This window comes from Marmota flaviventris, chromosome 4, assembly GCF_047511675.1.
Source record: "Marmota flaviventris isolate mMarFla1 chromosome 4, mMarFla1.hap1, whole genome shotgun sequence".
In the NCBI taxonomy this organism is placed as follows: Eukaryota; Metazoa; Chordata; class Mammalia; order Rodentia; family Sciuridae; genus Marmota; species Marmota flaviventris.
The window spans coordinates 101,677,185-101,697,000 of record NC_092501.1 but is presented as its reverse complement, the minus strand read 5'-3'; the positions used below and the strand labels follow the sequence as shown (position 1 = coordinate 101,697,000).

General features: G+C 38.2%; 1 protein-coding gene across 6 annotated transcripts in view; it reads right to left on the bottom strand.

Moving 5' to 3' along the window:
• Klf12 (KLF transcription factor 12) overlaps positions 1 to 19,816 on the bottom strand; it is a 438,598-nt gene that overhangs the window by 121,760 nt on the left and 297,022 nt on the right. For all 6 annotated transcript variants that reach the window (XM_071611451.1, XM_027938085.2, XM_071611450.1 and 3 more), the window contains one exon: positions 4,766 to 4,901. In XM_071611451.1, coding sequence (XP_071467552.1) covers positions 4,766 to 4,901 — 136 coding nt within the window. The remainder of the gene's footprint in view (positions 1 to 4,765; positions 4,902 to 19,816) is intronic.

Genomic DNA, 19,816 nt, shown 5'->3' with positions numbered 1-19,816 from the left:
AAAGTGGGGATTTGAAAGTGTCCCACACCTATTAGGCTTATTAAGTGAAAATTCAGCCTCTTTGCATGCCAAAAGTCTGGGAGGCATCTAGGAGAATCTGAAATAACCTAATTCATAGAATTTAAAGCACAAATGCATGACCTCTCTCCCTCGCTTTTCCTCAAAGCACAATTGACTCAGTCTTATCAGCAGAGAAGACACATGACCCAAACATTCTCAAATCTTGAAAATAAGATGATAGGACCCTTTCAACCGTTAGACAACTTTTCCCTTCACAGCCAGGCAGAAAGCAGTTCTAAAGAGAATGTTGATCAGGGAGGTTTGGAAGTATCAGCATTTATGCTATACTAAAACACTCTGGAAATCCTATTATTTTCTCAGCAATAGTCTTTAAAATTGAAATAACAGTAACAATAATGTTTACCTAAAGAGCACTCATTTTGCATTTCATTTCCTCACATTCCAATATTATGTTGTGATTTTAGATAAAAAGAAGCTAAATCTTTTTTTTTTTTTTATTTCTGAGAATGTATTTGTGACAGAATTCTTTCTTCCTAAACCAGGTTACATTTAAAATAACAATGAATTTGAAGATTAGAATCTAAAATGGTATCACATAAGTTGTATGCTTGTTGGAGTTCAGAGCTAAAAAAATAAAAAATAAAAACAAAAGAAATACAAAAAACACCACACTATTTTCAGCTAATTATAACAAACATTTTTAAAGCTTTAACACTAAAAACAGGGGAATGTGGGCACCCCATCATGAAGGATCATAGGTTTGTAGTCAAAGGAGTTTGGCATGAACAGTGCACATCACTTGCTATGGACACCTAAGGATAGAAAACTCCCTGGGCCTCTGTTTCTTTCTCTGCAGGATAAAAACACTAGTATGAGGCAAATTAAAAAAAAACTATATGAGTTCTCCTAAACTCTGCCAAAAATATGCTCTCAGCAATTTGTTTCCTTTCCTTCCTCATCTCTAATATTATCTACTGTAATTTAAAAGGTATTAACATAATCATCATGAGGAGATTAAGAAAAAAACAGAAGGGTGTTAACTGTTTCAGAAATTTTAAATAAGAAAAATGGTGGCGTGGGGGTGGTGGGGGTGGGGAGGGGGGAAGAAAGAAAGAAAAAAGAAACCCAAGATTTCAGACTTCTTTGATCATTATTTTCCAAATTAAGAACCACGATGTTTGAATATAGAAAAAATAAAAAATCGTGATGTTTGAGCCAGGTAAAGGACAGGTCTGATGGAAGCAATATCGAACTTGCTTCCCTATCTATTCTGTCAAGGGGTATTTATGAGAAAAAAGTGCTAAAGGGAAATTTGTTTCCAGAAATTGACAAGTTGTTTCTCTTCATAAAAGTCACATAATAAAGCCATATAATAAAACATAAGCAATATAATAAAAATATGGAAGGAAGATGCTGAAGGGTCTAAATTAGCTTAAATGTAATTGACCATAGTCGTTTAAAAAGAGTGTCACTTTAACAGGTGCTAAAATTAGGGATGCTCACCAAATCCCCAATCTAAAGCTACTAATTTAGATTGTGTTTGATCCTCTCTCAAAATTATAATCAAGATCCAAGAGAGTAGGCCAGTAAGAAACAGAGTGAGTCAGTAACATGTATTCCCCAATTTTGCAAGGATTGACCTGGGAAAGAATATGCTTCCTCGGCGTCTTCCTCCACCCTCCCCCTCCCCTGCCACCACACTTTTATTTAAATTATAATATCTAAACCTTTATTCTTTAACTTGATCCCAGTAAGGAAGAACTTCTTCTAGGGAGGGCCCTCTTTCAGATATTACTCATTTATTTATATTTTGTTGTGATACAACTTGATTATTCTACTTGCATTAAAAATGAAGATTATGAAGGTTTGGAATTAAGAGAAGGGGTTGAAAATGAGAGGTTCTGGGTAACAAAGCCAAACTTTACCTACTTAAAAAACATCATTATTTGATCTAGGATTAGACTTAATTATAATAATTTGCTCTAGCCATGTGCCTTTATCCCTCTTTTTCTAAACACTTAATTCATAATTACATTTGTCAAGTTGTTAAAGGTAATGACCCTATTTTATCATCAGGGGAAAAAAAATGAGACCAAACCAAAACAGATGTTGTATGAATTGCTAGTATTTGACCTTGTCAGAATTACTAGACACAGGATTTCTGACTTGAATAGTCTCAATAATATTGAAATAAGGTAGGGGACCATCCCATCTGTGGGCCTCTTTGCAGCCACTTCTTCCAACATATCTGACTTCACTGGTGCTCAGCTGATAAGTGGAAATCAAGCTTATCAATGAAAATGGTGGAAACGATCAGTTCAGGCATATAGCTCAGTATCCTCACTCTATAGACCTACATAAATCTGGGTGTCTCTGGTTGCTGCTCTAACCACCCAGTCATGTTCTTTTTATTTCTAAACAGACACATCTGCATATCTAGGGAGAAAATGAACTTTGGTTAACAACTTCTACATTTCAAATCAAAGTAAACACTTTTAAACTCAAGATTTAATAAAAATTCATTTTAAAAAACAGTAAAATGCATAGTACTAGACATTTAGCAAAAAAAATTACAAGCATATTAAAGTTTATGCTATACATACTAATTTCAATAACATAGAGCATTGGATTAAAAATGCAAAGTATAATGGTTGTGTATGAGGCAGGACTGAACTGAATGGGAAAGGGAAAAAAGCTTCAGTCTGTGATATTTACCCTGGGGTTTACTGTCTGGTCAGTGCCCTGCAACAGGAGGGCTGGTTTGGAACAAGACAGTTTGACCCTAAGTGTCAATCTTCCTAAGTGTCCTCGTCCTTTCTCATCTTCCCCTTCTCATTCCTGACAGTACTGGTGGCCAAACAGAGAAGAAGCAGGCATAACTTTGAATTTCTCTTAGACCATGACACCTTTAGTTTTGACTTGGAAAAACAAACATAAACTAGTTGCCCAAGGGTTTTGAGTCTTGCTACCTCCATTACACAGAAAACTCTTGATTTTTTTTTTGCCTTTCTACCTATAGCCATCCTTTTCAACCTAACACTCTTAGGAAAGTGTTCTAAGTGCTGGAAGCAGATCAACAGATATCTTCCCAAGTCCTCTAATTATGTATATGCTAGGCTGATATTTTATCCTTTTATTATTTAGTATGTGAGTTTGTTAATGATATTGTATTGGAAAGCCAAGGCTGTTTTTTTGTTTTGTTTTGTTCTTTTTTGTTTTGTTTTGGGTTATGACAGTTTTTGAGTTGACAGAAGACATCAAGAATAAAAGCAAACAAAATGAGGAAAGAGAAATCAACAGTGGAACAGTCATACACATTAAAGAACTGAGAAGACAGTTAAGAGCTGAAAGACAAGGACACAATTGTACGCATTGAAAGTTAACTTTGAGCAAACCTCCTGCAGAATTTTTACAAATTTTATAGCAAAGATTATGAATTTCTCTCTAAAAACAGTTTTTAAAAATATCTTCTTGTAAGTTCTGAAGTACGTATATAATTAACAGGTCTCTGTAGAATAGTCTCTTTGCTTCATCTACTGTACCAGCACTTCTCAGTGTTTACACACATGTACTCAGACCTCAATGAGGTTTATTAACTATTGATGGTTCCTGGCATCCTAGGGCTTCCCAGGTCACATCTCAGTGTATTCTTTACTGATCCTCTAATGAAAATCACTGACATGAATAATAAATTCAGCATCGCTTAATATACATATGTAACTTTCATAATAGTAGTAAAGACAAGCCAGTTATACTGCCACATGAAATACTGTGGCTTGAAAATGGATATGCCAGGCAAATCAGAGAGCTATCACTTATGCATGGAAAATAAAAATAAAATTAAAAATACAAAATAAAAGTTTAAACTTTCACTTATAAAACAAGAGGAAGTTATGAGGATCTGCTATGTAGCCAGGTGATTATCATTAATAATTCTCTATAATTTAAATTTGTTAAGGGGATCTTAAGCATTCTCAGCAAAAAACAAGGTAACCATGTGAGGCAATGGACTGAATTAACTTGATTGTGAAAAAATTTCACAATGTATACGTGTATCAAATCAGTGTATTGTAAACTCTCAACGTATACAATTTTATTTGTAAATTATAATTTAAAGCTGAAAATGATATTCTACAGGAAAAAAAAAAGAGAAATGCACTGGCATGGGCTCAAGTCTACTCCCAAAGTTGACACTGATAGAAAAGCAGCTATTTTTCAATAACCAAGGCCCATGCTCTAACCCCATGATCTGGGTGAGAGAGAAAGAAGCCCTTTAAAAATGACACATGAGCCCTATTTTTCAAAGGGCTAACATGTTATCTTTCGAGTTTAAATCTTCTGGAAAGCTCCTCTGTAATTTCTTACTACAACAAGATCATGACTTGTGCCACATTTTATTTCCCTTGACTTTGTACGTGCATAATAATGAAGAAGATAATCGGATAGTGACATTCAAAAAGAATCCCCCCTCCACCACTAGAGGTACGCAGGATGCAGGAAGTATTAGGAAAGACGCACAAAGATTTCACATCTACTCAGAACACAAACTTCCAACTCTTTTGAGACACTCCATTTTTTTGCCCTAATCTCTTCCCAAAGGGCACAGGCTGAGTGGAAAGATGCGGATCGGTGTGCCGGTTCACAGCTAGAATGACAGCTATGAGGAACTGGAGATGCTACAGCGCCCCAGCCTCCATTGATCCCCTTGGCAATTCTTATTTCATCCTGAGAACGTGATACTTACTCTTGGACTGCTCTGGCTATGGAAAGGGCCGTAGATCCAGTTTCATTAACGCTATCTAAGGTCACATTTGGCAGGTCATCGTCATCACTGTCACTTTTACTTTGTCTGGGAGATAGGCCTCGGGGGTCCATTTGTGCTGGGAAAAAAAGGCATATATAATGAATTAAAATTAGTGTGCAGAAGTTAACCTTGCCCTGGACCAACATCAAGCATGGAATATCTTTTCTGTGCATTATCACACAAATGGAATTTTCTAGACAATACAGGAATTAGCAAAAGCTATGTATTTCATGTACTGAGCACTCAACTGACTTTTTTCCCCTTGTTCATTTGATTTGCAAACCTACATCTGCTATCAAGAGTGTCTGTCAGTGTGCGATGACAGAAGAGAAACTATAAAATCTGCAACATTACAACTCCCGGGTGGTCAAAAGCTGATTATGTAGCTCTTGAGCTACTGTCCCAACCTCTGGTTTCTCCTCCTCCTTGAATCTGCTGCCAGACTTCTGGCCACCTCACTGCTCATTAGCACTTTTCCTGAAAGGGAGAGAGCATGAGGTACAGGAGGTATTATTTGCTTCATGCTCCTCATAGTAAGTTTAAAAGAGAACAAAGTTGGCACGGATGAAAGTTTTAGGTACTTTTCCTGTTTAGAGTGAGCCGCTGTCTCACAGTTCTTTTCTGAAGTTCGTGGAGATCTGTGTGCATAAAAATGGCAGAGGTGGGCAGCATTCGGAATATCTGTTTGTATGTGCTAGAAAGTGCTCTTCATCTCCATCCTGACTTACTTTTCAAAACAAGCATTTCCAGGTAAGATTTTCCTCTAACTATAAACTTGCCAAAGCAAGAAACTGATGTTCTGACCCTGTTGACCAGCATCATCGGATCCTTTCAATGAGAGGTTTCTGTTAAAATGTAAAGTGTTTGCTCATGTTGTTTTAAATTAGATTTCATTTCTGCTTTCTTTCTGGTAGGACAATTTTAGCAACCACTGCCTAGAATTCCCATCAGCCTTCACCTCAAGAACCAAGTAAGCACACTTTCTCAACTAAAAGTACTGCACTAGTTGATAACTGTGTTGTTAAAATATAAAACTTCAATCCACCCTGATCCAGTCCAGATTGTTCTCCTCAAAGACATCGATGTAAGACTTCCAAAAACACCACTATTGAAAAAGGAAAGCAAATGTACTTTAAATCATGGTTACAATGTTTGGGTACATGGATTTAAAATCATGGTTAGGCTGGGACAGGAGAATCGGGAGTTCAAAGCCAGCCTCAGCAATGGCCAGGTGAGATGTTAAGCAACTCAGTGAGACCCTGTCTCTAAATAAAATACAAAATAGGGCTGGGAATGTGGCTCAGAGGTCAAGTGCCCCTGAGTTCAATCCCCAGTACAAAAAAAAAAAAAGTAAAATCACAGTTAGAATGACATTTGATAAAAAGGCATCTTTCTTTTTTTCTCATTTTGCTGTTACTATATATCATACATTATATAGAACCATATGGAAATGTTGATATTTCACTAATTTTTACTTATAAACAGGCAATTTCTTATGATTATACACAATATTTACATTCTGGCTAGAAAAGCTGTACCTAGTGAGTTCCCACAGATCCCTAATTAAACTTGATTGGAAAGAACTGGCTTCTGTTGAAACTAGTGTGTTTTAGTGTATATGACAAACATTCTGCCTGTATGTACATATATATATAAATCAAAATGTGTTTTGCACAGTGCAAGGGATCAACACACACTGGATGAATTAAAGAGAAAATAATCTAAACAATCTAAGGTTGTAGATTTCAACTGAAGACAAATTTGCCTCCCCCTCACCCCCCCCCCCAAAAAAAAAAAAAAAACCTGGCAGTATCTGGAAACATTTTGGTTTGTTGTAACTGGGGGTGGGGAAGGGGAGGATGCTAAGGGCATCTAGTGGGCAAGGGGTCAAGGATATTGCTAAATATCCTAGAATACATAAGAGCATTGGTCTCCCACGGCGAAGAATTTACTAGTATAAAATCTCAATAGTACCCAGATCTAAGAGTCTATATGTAGAAAGGTGTTACACCTTACTAAGTTCAATCACTCGTCTCCTAAATTCAGTCACTAATGAAGAAATTCAGTCAGAGGCTGGATCATACATATTTTTTGGCCTTTTTCTCAAGTAAGAATAATTCGCTGTCATGTGACTGCCCTCATAACTTCCTCAAATATAGCCTTCACTCCAACTGCCAGGAACCATGGAGGAAATCCATTGAGAGGTTTTGAATGTTTGCTTTGTAGCACTCACTATAAGGCAAAAGACTTTATTTGCCTTCTGATCCCTAGAGAAGATGCTTCAGAAGAGAGAAAAAGCAAAATGTTCTACCACCACCTGATAACATAGAGCTTAACTTCTCAGTCACTCTAATAGCACTGAAGGTACCATATCGTTAAGATTTATTCTGGCCAGAGGCAACAGAAACTGGCTCCAGCTAACTTTTATTAAAAGAATACACTATCCTGCATCACTTAACGACATGGCTAGATTCTGAGAAAGGCGAGTTCATTCTTGTACCAACATTAAAGAGTGTGCTTACAAAAACTAAGACGGCTAAGAGGCCACTAGGCAAAATAATCTGTGGGACCACCACTGTATGCATGATCTGTGATTGGCTGAAGTATCATTAAGCAAAGCATGACCATACTGGGAAGACACTGAGCAGCTCAAAATGGAAAGTAAGGATGACTATCCAGCTCAGGATTCAGGGAAGATACAAGCATTTCAGCCAAAAATTCATAGATAGTTTCTTTCTGGGCAATCCTGTTCTAGAATGATTCATTTAACAGCCGTTCCTAACTATTCAAAGCCAGCCAAGAAAATGAATACCATATTGTATGGTATTACATATGCCTGTAAATGTCAACAATGTAACATTTAAAGCTGTCCCAACATCACACACAAAGATGCCTTTGCCAAGGTATCTAATTAGCAAATAGCCAAAGGAAAAAGAATATTCTAGAAGTGTCATTTTGTTCAAAACAGCTGGAGTTCTCATACATAAGTAATACAAACCAAGGAAGATATAGGCAGTGAACCAAGAAACAATCTGGCTCTGAAAGTTCAAGTCTAACTGTATGAAACACTTCAAATAACTTGAGTGAGAGTTGTGATCATCTAAATTATGTTATGTTTATATCTTATTGAAAGTATAAAATATGTTAAACAAGATATCCTTTTTGATGTACTTTTTAGGGTATCATAATTGGGGATTTCTTTCCAATATTTTCAACAAATATTATGAAATACATCTGCTACCACCATGCTGGGAAACTGTTTTTACCCATACCTTCAGCCAAGCTGAGGAAGTAATTAGAAAGGCTTTTTAAAATCTGCATTGCTGATTAGGTCAGATGATTAGCTTATCTACATACTTCCATAATTCCACTCTATTTTTATTAAATGTGGAATAGGGATATCTACCCTAGTTCACCTCCATTAGTCTTTACACAACTGAGCCTATGTATGAAGGCCTAATTCTCTGGGGTGCTTATTTGGGGGCAATATAAAAGGTACCTGGGCAACCAGAACAACAACAAAAAATTTACTTCCCTAAGTAGAACAGGAGATGACCTATCAACATCCAGCATTTACCTTAGAGATTTTATTTCTCTTAAATGAAAAAGAGATCAGTTTTGGGAAACCCAGCCCCTGCAAGTTCAAGGTTTCTGGTACCCTGAATGAATTTCATTCCATGTGACAAAATCCCAGGAAGAAATACACAGAATCCCCACACCTGAATTTGAATATGCAACTTTCAAATACCCAGCTATGGTAGACTGTTACTATAAAGATTTATCTAACGTATCACATCTCCCTGTGTCTGGGTCCTTGCGTGGCCACTTTTTATGAGGTCTGGGCTTACTATATGACTTGATGTGGCCAATGGGACATTGGTGAATGGGACACAAGAAGAGGCTTCAAAACCACTTGCACACTGGGCTTCCCCTCTCTCTTGCTGTTTTTAGAAGCTAGTCAGCAAATGAATAGGCCTGGGCAAGCCTATAGGAGACTGCTTTGGAGGCAGAGTAGCCAATCTCAGCCAGCGGCCACAAAAGGAAGCCATGTCAGACCAGCCACGTTCCAGCTACCAGGTGACTGTAGCCATGTGAAGGGCCCCTGTGAGGTCAGCATGAAAACTGCCCAACTAAACCCACCCCACACTTTTGACACACAGAATCATGTACAAATAAGATAATTGTTATTTTAATCTACTAAGTTTTGGGGTGATTTCTTGGGTAACAGTATGAAATCACAATGTCATGTTAACTCTCCCAGGTCCTTCCGGAGATTTTCTAGTAATGATGTACACAAACTACAGCGCTAGTTACTGTCAGCCTACCCACGTTCTTCTCCTGCCAAGTGGCAATCTGCCCTTAGTGACAAAAACTTAAGTGGTACATTAATATAAGAAGGAAAAGAAAAGCTATATAGTACATTGTACATCATCTACTTTTCAATTCAGAATATTTACAATGTATCTGTAGACATTAGGGACATATCTTTGATCCATCATTATTGCCCAAGCAGGGTTCTTTGATTCCAAGGGGCCATGCACTTGGTATTACTGCTCAGGTAAACAAAGCTCTGCTGTCCCTTCTCTCAAGCTCATACTTGACAGGAAGCTCATATGGGTGGATCCTCTCAGGTCACTCAAAGTTCTATGTCATGTTTCACTCTTTTTTTGGGGGGGGGGTATTGCAGATTGAACCCAGAAGTACTTAACCACTGAGCCACATCCCAACACTTTTTGTACTTTATTTAGAGACAGGGCCATACTGAGTTGCTGGGGCTGGCTTTGAACTCATGATCCTCCGGCCTCAGCCTTCTGAGCCACTGGGATTACAGGTGTGCGCTATCACCCTCAGCGGATCTGGCTCTCTTGAACACAAGACACATTTGAACTTTTTTCTTCCCCAGCTAACAGTAAACTGACCCAGACACACGGCACCCATGTCCACTGGAGACACCCATCCCACTCACCCCCACCTTGATGCTGTCAAAAGACTAAACACTTCTAATTTCTTTAGGGATAACCTACTCATTCAGCTATTCATGAGGAAAAGGAAGTTTTTCCGTAAGTCACTGTATTAGATGTGTGCAAAGACATTAAAACATACAACAACATTTAAGAACACACCTTGAAACTTACAAACTAACATTTCCTAGCAGGCATGAGGGGTTAGGGATGTAGCTCAGTTGTAGAGTGCTTGCCAAGAATGTGTAAGGCCCTGGGATGGAGCCAAGCCACTGTTAAAAAAACAAACAAACAAACAACAAAAAAAAAAACAGAAGTCCCAGAAGGAGGGACAACTGAATCCCTTCCTCTCCATGCATCAGGGCTGGAGGGGAGAGGGGCAGCTGGGGTGCGGGGGGTGGGCAGCAGCCTCAATGCCACTGGGCTCTCTTTTCTTCCTCTTTCAGCTACTGACAGGCCGCCCGCCACTTGCAGATGCCCTACTTGTTTGTCCTGCCAAGGCTGAAACATGCCCCAGTTAGAGAAAACTTGGCTTCTAGGAGAGCTGCTGCTTCATGCTAGGAAGGAAGGCAGTGGAGGCGTGAGGTGGGGAGGGACGTGAAGGGGGAGTCGAAAGGGGGAAATTCATGGCATCTTTGGGTAGAAGAGTCCGCCAGCACATTTTATGCAGGAATTGTTCTACAAAGGAGAGTCACAGAGCTTCTCTAGGATGAGAACATGGCTCTGGCATCAAAGAACTTGGGGTAACTTCTGGTCTGTCACTTGCAATGATCTGACATTCAGCAACTGACTTTGCACCACTAATCCTCAGTCTCTTCCCCTGCCATTGCTGTTGTGGGCAGGAAAGTAGATGATGCACACAAAGCACTGAGTCCCCTGCCTGGCACTTAGAAGTCAACCAGCATCCTGTTTTACAGTAACTGTATAGGACTGCTGCTTTAACTATACCCTTATATGACACTGTTTCCAAATTCTACCCCATCTCCTGGACCATTTAAATGTTTTAGGCAGTTTTACAAGTACCTAAACTGAAAATACTTCTAGAGGCAGACACTAATCATATATAAAATACTACCCTTATTTTGGGTGGGGGGTATCAGGGATTGAACTCAGGGGCACTTACCCACTGAGCCACATCCCCAGCCCTATTCTGTAATTTATTTAGAGACGGGGTCTCACTGAGTTGCTTAGCACCTTGCTTTTGCTGAGGCTGTCTCTGAACTCCCGATCCTCCTGTCGCAGCCTCCCCAGCTGCTGGGATTACAAGCATGCACCACTACCAGCTAAGCACTACTTCTTGATCAGATCAGAACATTCATCTCTGTATTCAGTCAACAGGTAATTATTAAACACCACTGAGCTATTAAGCATTCTCTTGGGTGGTGGCTAAAGAGCAGCGAGCAAGACAACCTTTCTGTTTTCACTTTGAGAGGAGACAGTAAATAAATGAAGATAAACACATATGGTATCAGAAAATGATAAGTGCCCTAGAGAATGATGAAGCAGTGAAGGTGACTAGGGTTGCTGAGAGGCAGGCAGATGGTGTCAGTGATGGTGGCCAGGAAGGGAGTTTTGGGAAAGATGACATGTGAGCAGGGCCCTGAAGGGGCTAAGTGGGAAAGGCCTGCAGATGTGAGCTGATGTACTTCTGTTTGTGTTTGAGGGGCAAGGGGCATTTCAGGCAGCAAACAACAGGTGCAAAGGTATGTGTGTGTTGTGTCTGCTGGGAGACCTGCCAGGAGGCTGAGCCGGGACCAACAAAAGGAGAAAGTAGAAAGTAGAGGATCCGGAGAGAGAGCAAAGGAACACAGAGAATGGATTTTGACCTTTGTCGTAGATGTAATGAGAAGTCACAGCAAGTACTGAGCAGAAGAAAGACAGGATCTGAATGATGTCATAAGATAAGGATCCCTCTGGTTATTGGCCTGAGATCCAACTGGAGGTATGCAAGTGGGGATCCTCTGTGACATTAATATTAATATGCTTTATAAATGGCACTAGCTTCTCCTCTTTCATCAGTTCAAGCTGACTACACATAGTCATCAATTAAGACCCAGGACTTTTTGACAAGAAGGGCCACGCAGCATGCCTGTCATGATGTATTTGCACAATTGATATTCAGACTTTGTGTGGTTTCAGAATATCAGTTGTTTAAATACATGGCTTATTTTTCTAGCATACTAAGACATGATGAGAGAAACATCCACCAGAGAGCCCGACTCAAAGTACTGTGAACTCCATGAGTCGAGCCAGCTCACTCAGTGCCCAGACTGCTTATTGGTGTTGACGAAGCCTTGCATCTTGCTTCCATTATGTATGCTACTGCTAATGAGGCTGTATGCCTCCACAGGAGCCGCTGTGATGGTTCATACAATTCTAAATGAAGATTTAAAAATTCAATTTTGGACATCCTGGGATATTGGTACTGTGTAGATATAATATGCAATTTATTCATTTTCCCCCAATTCCTATCTGTATACTTGACAGTGTAATGGCTTCTGCTCCCATTATATTACAAAAATAACCTCATAATGTTCTTACCATTCCCTAGCGCAAGGTCCACTTCTGTCACAATACTGCTGGACCTCTCCACAGCTGTCTCCATTGTTGGTTATCCCTCTCCATTTTCATTTCCAGCCTCTTCTTAAAACTCTCCCACTTCCTTGGGCAAACCAAGGCCTGTGGAACTTGTATTTGTTTGAATAAAGTTTTATTCAGCCATGCACATTTATTTCCTGTCTGGCTACAACAGCGGGATTGAGCAGCTGTCACAGAAACCACATGGATCACATGAACAACTACCTGGTCTTGGAGAGGAAGTGTTTGTTGACTGTGGTACACCATTGCATTCTCTGGGGTCTTTTCTCCTTGTGATCACCTGTCTTTCCATCTTCTTCTGGCCTCTTCTTTCCATATAATATTAAATGTTACTTTGCCCCGGAGGTTTCACTCTATTGATGAGCTCTTCTGTCTATGGATGAACTCTCAATGACCCAGCACAATTCCCCGGATTCCCCCCCCCCCCCATCTCAACCACTATCTCAGTGGGACCAACTGCCAGATCCATGGGCCCAGCTCTAACCTACACCCTTAACCCAGGCTCACCTTCAACCATCCTCCTTACTAATTCTCCACCTGCCTGTTCAAAATGATCTCACACTCAAGCCCTGTTCTTCCTTCTGGTTTCTGATTTCAACTGTTAGATCTGTCACCCTCCTGCTCTCCCAGGTTCCAGGCTGTCATTCATTTCATTTGTCCCCCTCATTAACTCAATTGTGAAATGCTGTGGATTTCACCCCATTGACTTTTCTGGATTCTTTTCTTAACTGAACTCCCTCAAGGTCCTGATAGCCACATAGCATTTCTCTAGGTAACTGGGTGATTCCAAGACTTTCCTTAAATCATTTCTCACTTTAAAATCTTGATTTTTTTCCCCATGGTCTAACAAATAGGGTTTGCATCCCTTCACAACCATCTTCCAGCTCATCTTATACTCAATGCTTCTGACACAAGGCCTACCCCCAAATCTCTTGAATCTAGCACCATCAGGCTATTTCCTTCCACACACAATCTGGCAAACAAACAAAACAAACCCTACCTGTCCTATAGAATGACATATTTTTCATGAACTTTTCTTTTGCTTTCTAACTAAATGCAATCTCTCCTTGAACCAAAACCAACACCTACTTTGCATTCATATGTTTTTATGGCATTTGGCATTTCCCATTTTGAACTGTGGTGAAGTACACACTTATTTCTTATTTTGTCTGCTCCTTCAGAGGAGAGGTGGTGTCAATCATACTCCCTTGTACACTGTAAAATGCAATATCTACTGATGAAGATGGCGGTAATAATGCAGAGCTTTACTTAAATGATTCTGGTAGTCCCCAGCTGGAAAGAGATTGTATAATATCATGATAAAAGTGTCTAATTCACATTTTCTTTAAAAAATTACATTCTGACTCACATTCTAATATTAACATTTGTGGAAGGAAAGTTACTATCATTAAATTTCTATTACTCTGTAAAGTCTTAGAATATTATATTTGGGGTTTCAACAGACCATGGGATGACATGGGAATGAAAATGCTCATAATTTTTATTCACCCTTTCAGATAAATTACTTTGAATAGGCTTTTCTTTCCTTTCAGGAAGTCGTTTTCAACACTTTCTCACACCTCTCATTTCTATCATGTCAGTTAGTGCTTAGAAATTGCAAAGAGGGAATATCATCGTTTAAAATACAACATAAAAATTAATGTTTGTGGAGGTTATCAAAATAGCTACTTGGGTTTCATTTTTCTAAAGAATCATAACTAAAACTACTTTTCTTTGTCAAAATAAAATACAGATTTATAACTGTCTTGTGCTCCCTACAGTTGTCTTTAAGAGGGCAAAAAAGGCTTTTGAGACTGAAAAAAAAGTTCATAAAAATTTCCACTAATAAGCAGGCTTTTCCACTCTCTTCTGTGCCCTTAGATTATTCTCCTGAACTCCAGGGGCTCTCTCAGAGTTCACAGCACCAATATATCCCACTACTTTTCCACTTTGTCAATTCATTATAACTGCTTCAAACCCAAGCCGACCAGTTCCAATTGATTTTAGTCAAAACCGAATCCACTTTAGGCAGAGCAGATTTACAATACCTGCTAATAAGGTGATTTTGTGGTGAGTACATATGTGGAATAATGAGATCACCAAACTCATTTTTCATCTATAATGCACAGAAAATTTTAGCATTAATCCATGGACTTTGTATTCACTTCTTATTTTACTCATTTAGTCTTTTTGCTCTATCTTCATTTTCTGGGTTGTGGACTGGAGAAAATTGAATCCTTGAAGACACTGATTGACATCTGTAATAATAATTTGAAGTACTACTGAATCATAGTCCTTGTCTAAGGCACATTAGATTTAAGAGCAGAAAATCTGCCTTGGACTTACTTTTTCCTTCTGTATTACCTCTGTTATGTACAGCTAGTGGGCATTAAGCAATTTACCAGGGAACAGTTCTTTGCTGCTTTAAAAATAAAATGGTTAAAAAAATGGCTTGCAGAATTATTGTACCACACTGAGAATTAATGTTGCTATTTCCCTCCACTCCTCCATGCCTCATTTTAGAATATACTTAAAACTACTAAAGGGAAGTCTTGATATATAACAGTGAGTTAATGTATCCCCTTAGAAATATAGTAGACTCTTGGTATTCAAAAACCATCAAAAATCCTCAAATTTGCCAATTATTTGCCACGATATAAGTACTACATGCTGTTGGAACTCTTTATAAATTTCAAGACTTGGTTATCCCTCTTCATTTTCATTTCTGACTTCTTCAACTTCTCTCTATCCTTGGCTTCGGGGAGGGACACGTATTCCTACATACTATATAACACATTTCTATCAAGAATAATATGTTTCTGCCAGGCACAGGGCACGTACTTGTAATTCTAGCGACTCAGGAGGCTGAGGCAGGAGGATCACAATTTCAAGGCCAGTCTCAACAACTTAGTGAGTCCCTGTCTCAAAATAAAAAGGGGTGGGGATGTGGCTCAGTGGTTAAGCATCTCAGGGTTCAATTCTCAGTATGAACAACAACAGAAAAATGTTTCTTGTGCACATACATCCTAACATCACATTTTTTAAAAATTTTATTAAAAGTTTCTTTGATTGATTGATACACACATATATAGAAGCCTTTGTCCCCAGCATTTCACAAGAATTACTATGTGGACCACAGGCAGAGAACTCAAGGGCCACTGAGATGAGTCTTGTGGCTGGGGAAGCTCATTTGCAAACTTTCCCCTACCTTAACACATTAAAAGTACTACATGTGAAAAGTGGCTATCTTAAGTATTGAATCCGTGAGGTCCAGGGTCTACAATGTCAAAGTCATGAAGAGCAATGTCAAAGCCCTAATTCTGCTTAGAGAAAGGCCCAGTGAACATGTGCTTTAAGTACACTGATGTTATACACTCTAAGCCATGCCAGGAGAGACATTAAGACATTAAGACAGCACACTAGTTCTTTTGCTTTCCCAACTTTACACTGGGTTTATATTAATTTCTTTATGGGAGTTCATCTTGGTTTTGTGAGACATTTATTTACTTTTTTTCTTTTTTGGTACCAGGAATTGAACCTAGGGATGCTTTACTACTGAGCCACATCCCACATTTAATTTAGAGTAGGGTCTCACTGAGTTGCTTAGGGTCTTGCTAAGTTGCTGAGGCAGACTTTGAACTTGTGATCCTCATACCTCAGCTTCCTGAGCTGCTGGTATTACATGTATGAGCCACTGTGCCAGCTACATGTGAGACTGTTCTGAAGAAGATTTGGGCTCTGAGGAAGAATGAGATATTTTCTAGACAAATTCCTGGTACTTTGTGTGTTGCCTGAGCTTGGTATGTTAGTTGTTAAACAAGCACAAATTTGACATTGTTTTCTTTTCATATAGAAATAAAAACTTATTGGTACAAAAGAGTCATATTTATGTTTGTGTAACCTCTGAAATATATACTGCTATAATAATATACCTATTATGAACATCATCTTGCTGCTTTTCTTGACCAAAGCTGCCAAGTTAGCTCAGCACTGAATACTTGCTGTTCCTAAGGCCAAGTTGCCACCTGAGAGTCTGGGTGTCTCATTACACTCTAGCCAAGTTCACCTGCTAATAAGAGCAGAGAGACTTCCTGTGTGTCTGCACATTTAGACGACCAATTACATACTGTCAGAGTCACATCTATTCTTCAGTATTTTTATCCCTTTTTCTCTTTCTTGAAAGGAGAATGCCTATCCTGAAAACTATTTCTATTATCTTCTACATCTAACTACTCTTGATATGAAAAATAATATATGAAGAGCCATTTAACATAGGATCCAGTACTTAAGTTCTCATTAATTTGCTAGTAATTTTGAGTTAAATTATTTATATAGTTTTTCTTTCTCATTTTTAATTTAAGTGATTCCAAACATATGTGTGTGTGTGTATGTGTGTATATATGTATATGTGTGTGTGTGTGTGTGTGTGTGTGTGTGTATATATATATATATATATATATATATATATATATATATAAACAATCTATTATTTTGGAAGATAATCTTAATATTTTGCATCATTTTCTTCAAAATATTTTTAAAGCAAAACATCAAAGAAAGAGTTGAAAGACCTCCTTTTTAAAAAAAAAAAAAAATCCTATTTTGTTCCCTTCCTTTATGTATCCTGGGGTATATCCTTCCTATTCCTGTGTATAAATGAATAGTATCTATGGTTTTTATTTAAAAACTATATACAATAATGTTGTATTCCATAATGTTTTCCCTTAGCATGGCATTTGAGATTTATTCATACTTTTTCATTTTAAGCATTGTATCATGTTCTGTTTTCTAAACGGACCACTATTATTTATCTGTTCTTGTGATTGAAAGTTAAGCTGTTGGAAATATCCATCGTTAGAAATGCTGAAGCAAGTTGTTTCCAAGTATATACCTGAAAATTATGGGGTATGCGTATCATCGGTTTCACTAGATATTGCCAAATTGCTCTCCAAAGTGATTGAATCCACTTATATTCCTGTTGTTGTATAGATATGCCATTTCCCCATATTATAAAGCTTATGCTACCAGATTTAAACATTTTTCTAAAAGTCTGAAGTCATTCAATGTTATCTACTCTCCTCCCAAACACAAGATTCAGCCTGCTGTAACTGTGTGATAACATTCCCACCTTTCCCAGTTGCCACTTAGTCTAGAATGTTGGTGCATGGCTTACTGTTAAAAGAGTTAATTAAAATTAATCTTTAGGCAGATGTTTATCTATATACTTTTAAAACCAGTTCTAAACTCTCCTTTCCTTTTGGGTTCCTTTTCTTCTGTCCAAAGCATATCCTTTATTGGTCCTTTTAGCAAACTTATGTGAACAGTAAACTCTCAAGTCAATATGTCTGAAACAAAACTTTTATTTTGCTGTTCACTGAATTGTACTTTAGCTGAGAACAGGATTCTAGGATCCATCAGCCTTCTGAAGAGACTACTCCATTGCTTTCTGGCATTTGTTACTGCTGACAGTCTTTCTTAAATTCCTTCACAAATATCTTTTGAAATTTTCTTTATGACTCATGCTTGACAATTTCACTGCTTTGTGTGTATAGTGGATATATTTTTACTTAATTTGTCTACACTCTGAGATTCATGATCTCTTTTAATTTCCCCAAGTTTTCAGACACCTGCCCGAACATATTACATTCTCATCAATTCTTCTCTTATAGGTGTATTTTAAGTTATATTCTGGAATATTTCAATTCACGTGTCTTCTTTCTTCGTCTGTCACCTTTTGTACTCAGTTTTGTTTTCTGGGTGAAGTTTGTAACAGAACCTTTCAATTAAAATGTTTTCCCAATGAAATTTAACATGTTCCAGTTTACAACTGGAGAACCTGGGAAGTATCCTCCATTCATCTTTTCCTTCATCCGTGAAATCTAATTGGCCAATAAGTCCTGTCATATGTCCACCTCTGCCCGGGCCCTGCTGAATTCTCACCTGGCTTCACTTGTCTCTTTTCCTTTATTCCCACTACACACATTTCTTTGCCTACAGACTTCAGCGTTACTATGTGGACTCCCACTTACTTCCAACCTTCTGTCTCTCTCTTAGTGTTGACTAAACATAGACTCCTTAGTGAGCCACGCAATGCCCATGATATCTGCATCCATGGACGTCATTGTGCCTCATTCCCACTTTCTATATCTTTTATTTGAACCATATCAACCTATCTACTTGCGAAACCTACCTCCCTCTCTACCAGCATGCATTGCACTTTCTAAGACTTTGCATTTTTTTAATATATGACAATGGAATGCATTACAATTCTTATTACACTTATAGAGCATATTTTTTCATATCTCTGGTTGTATACAAAGTATATTCACACCAATCTGTGTCTTCATACATGTTCTTTGGATAATAATGATCATCACATTCTATCATCACTAATTACCCCATGGCCCCTCTATTACCCTCTCACCCCTCTGCCCTATCTAGAGTTTGCCTGTTTCTCCCATGCTCCCCCTCCCTACCCCACTATGGATCAGCCTCCTTATATCAGAGAAAACATTCGGCGTTTGTTTTTTTTTTTTTTTGGATTGGCTAACTTGACTTAGAATTATCTTCTCCAATGCCATCCATTTACCTGCAAATACCATGATTTTATTCTCTTTTATTGCTGAATAATATTCCATTGTGTATATATGTCACATTTCTTTTTATCCATTCATCTATTGAAGGGCATCTAGGTTGGTTCCACAGTTTAGCTATTGTGAATTGTGCTGCTATAAACACTGAGGTGGCTGTGTCTCTGTAGTAAGACTTTGCATTTAAAAAAAAAAAATGCCTTTCCTTATTCATGTCAACCCGGACAATGTAACTGATCACTTTCCTTGGAGACACAGCCTTCTCCTGCAGTATTAACCACACTCTCCCAAATACCTAGTTCACGGCTTCTATCTGTTGTTCACCTGTGGGAATCTATACTTCTCTGTATCACAGAATTTGCCTGTTTTTTTTTTTTTTTTTTGGTTTTGCTTGGTCTGCTTTATCTGTTTGATAGTGGGGTTGCTATTGGCACTGTCTGTGTACTGAATACATGGTTAAATCAGGAATTTGCATTAATGAAATGAATAAGGTAATGGAAAGAAATTACTTGGTAAGGCAAAACATTAAAAAGTGGAATTAAAAAATTTTTAAACTCTTATTTTTGAATCTGGCAACTAAAATTTTATTTAAGTTTTGACAGATGAAGCACGGAGAAATAAAGAAATTAATTGGTACTATAATCGTCACATTAGTTGAAATAACAATCACAAAGAATCTTTTTCATTTTAATGGTACAACATAAGGAATAAAATTCAAGAGGTTCATGTTAGTAAGTCAAGTAATTTCTTTTAGTTTATAAAGTACACCAGTTTCAGTGCTGGGATTGTGGCTCAGTGGTAGAGTGCTCACCTAGCATATGTGAGGCCCTGGGTTCGATCTT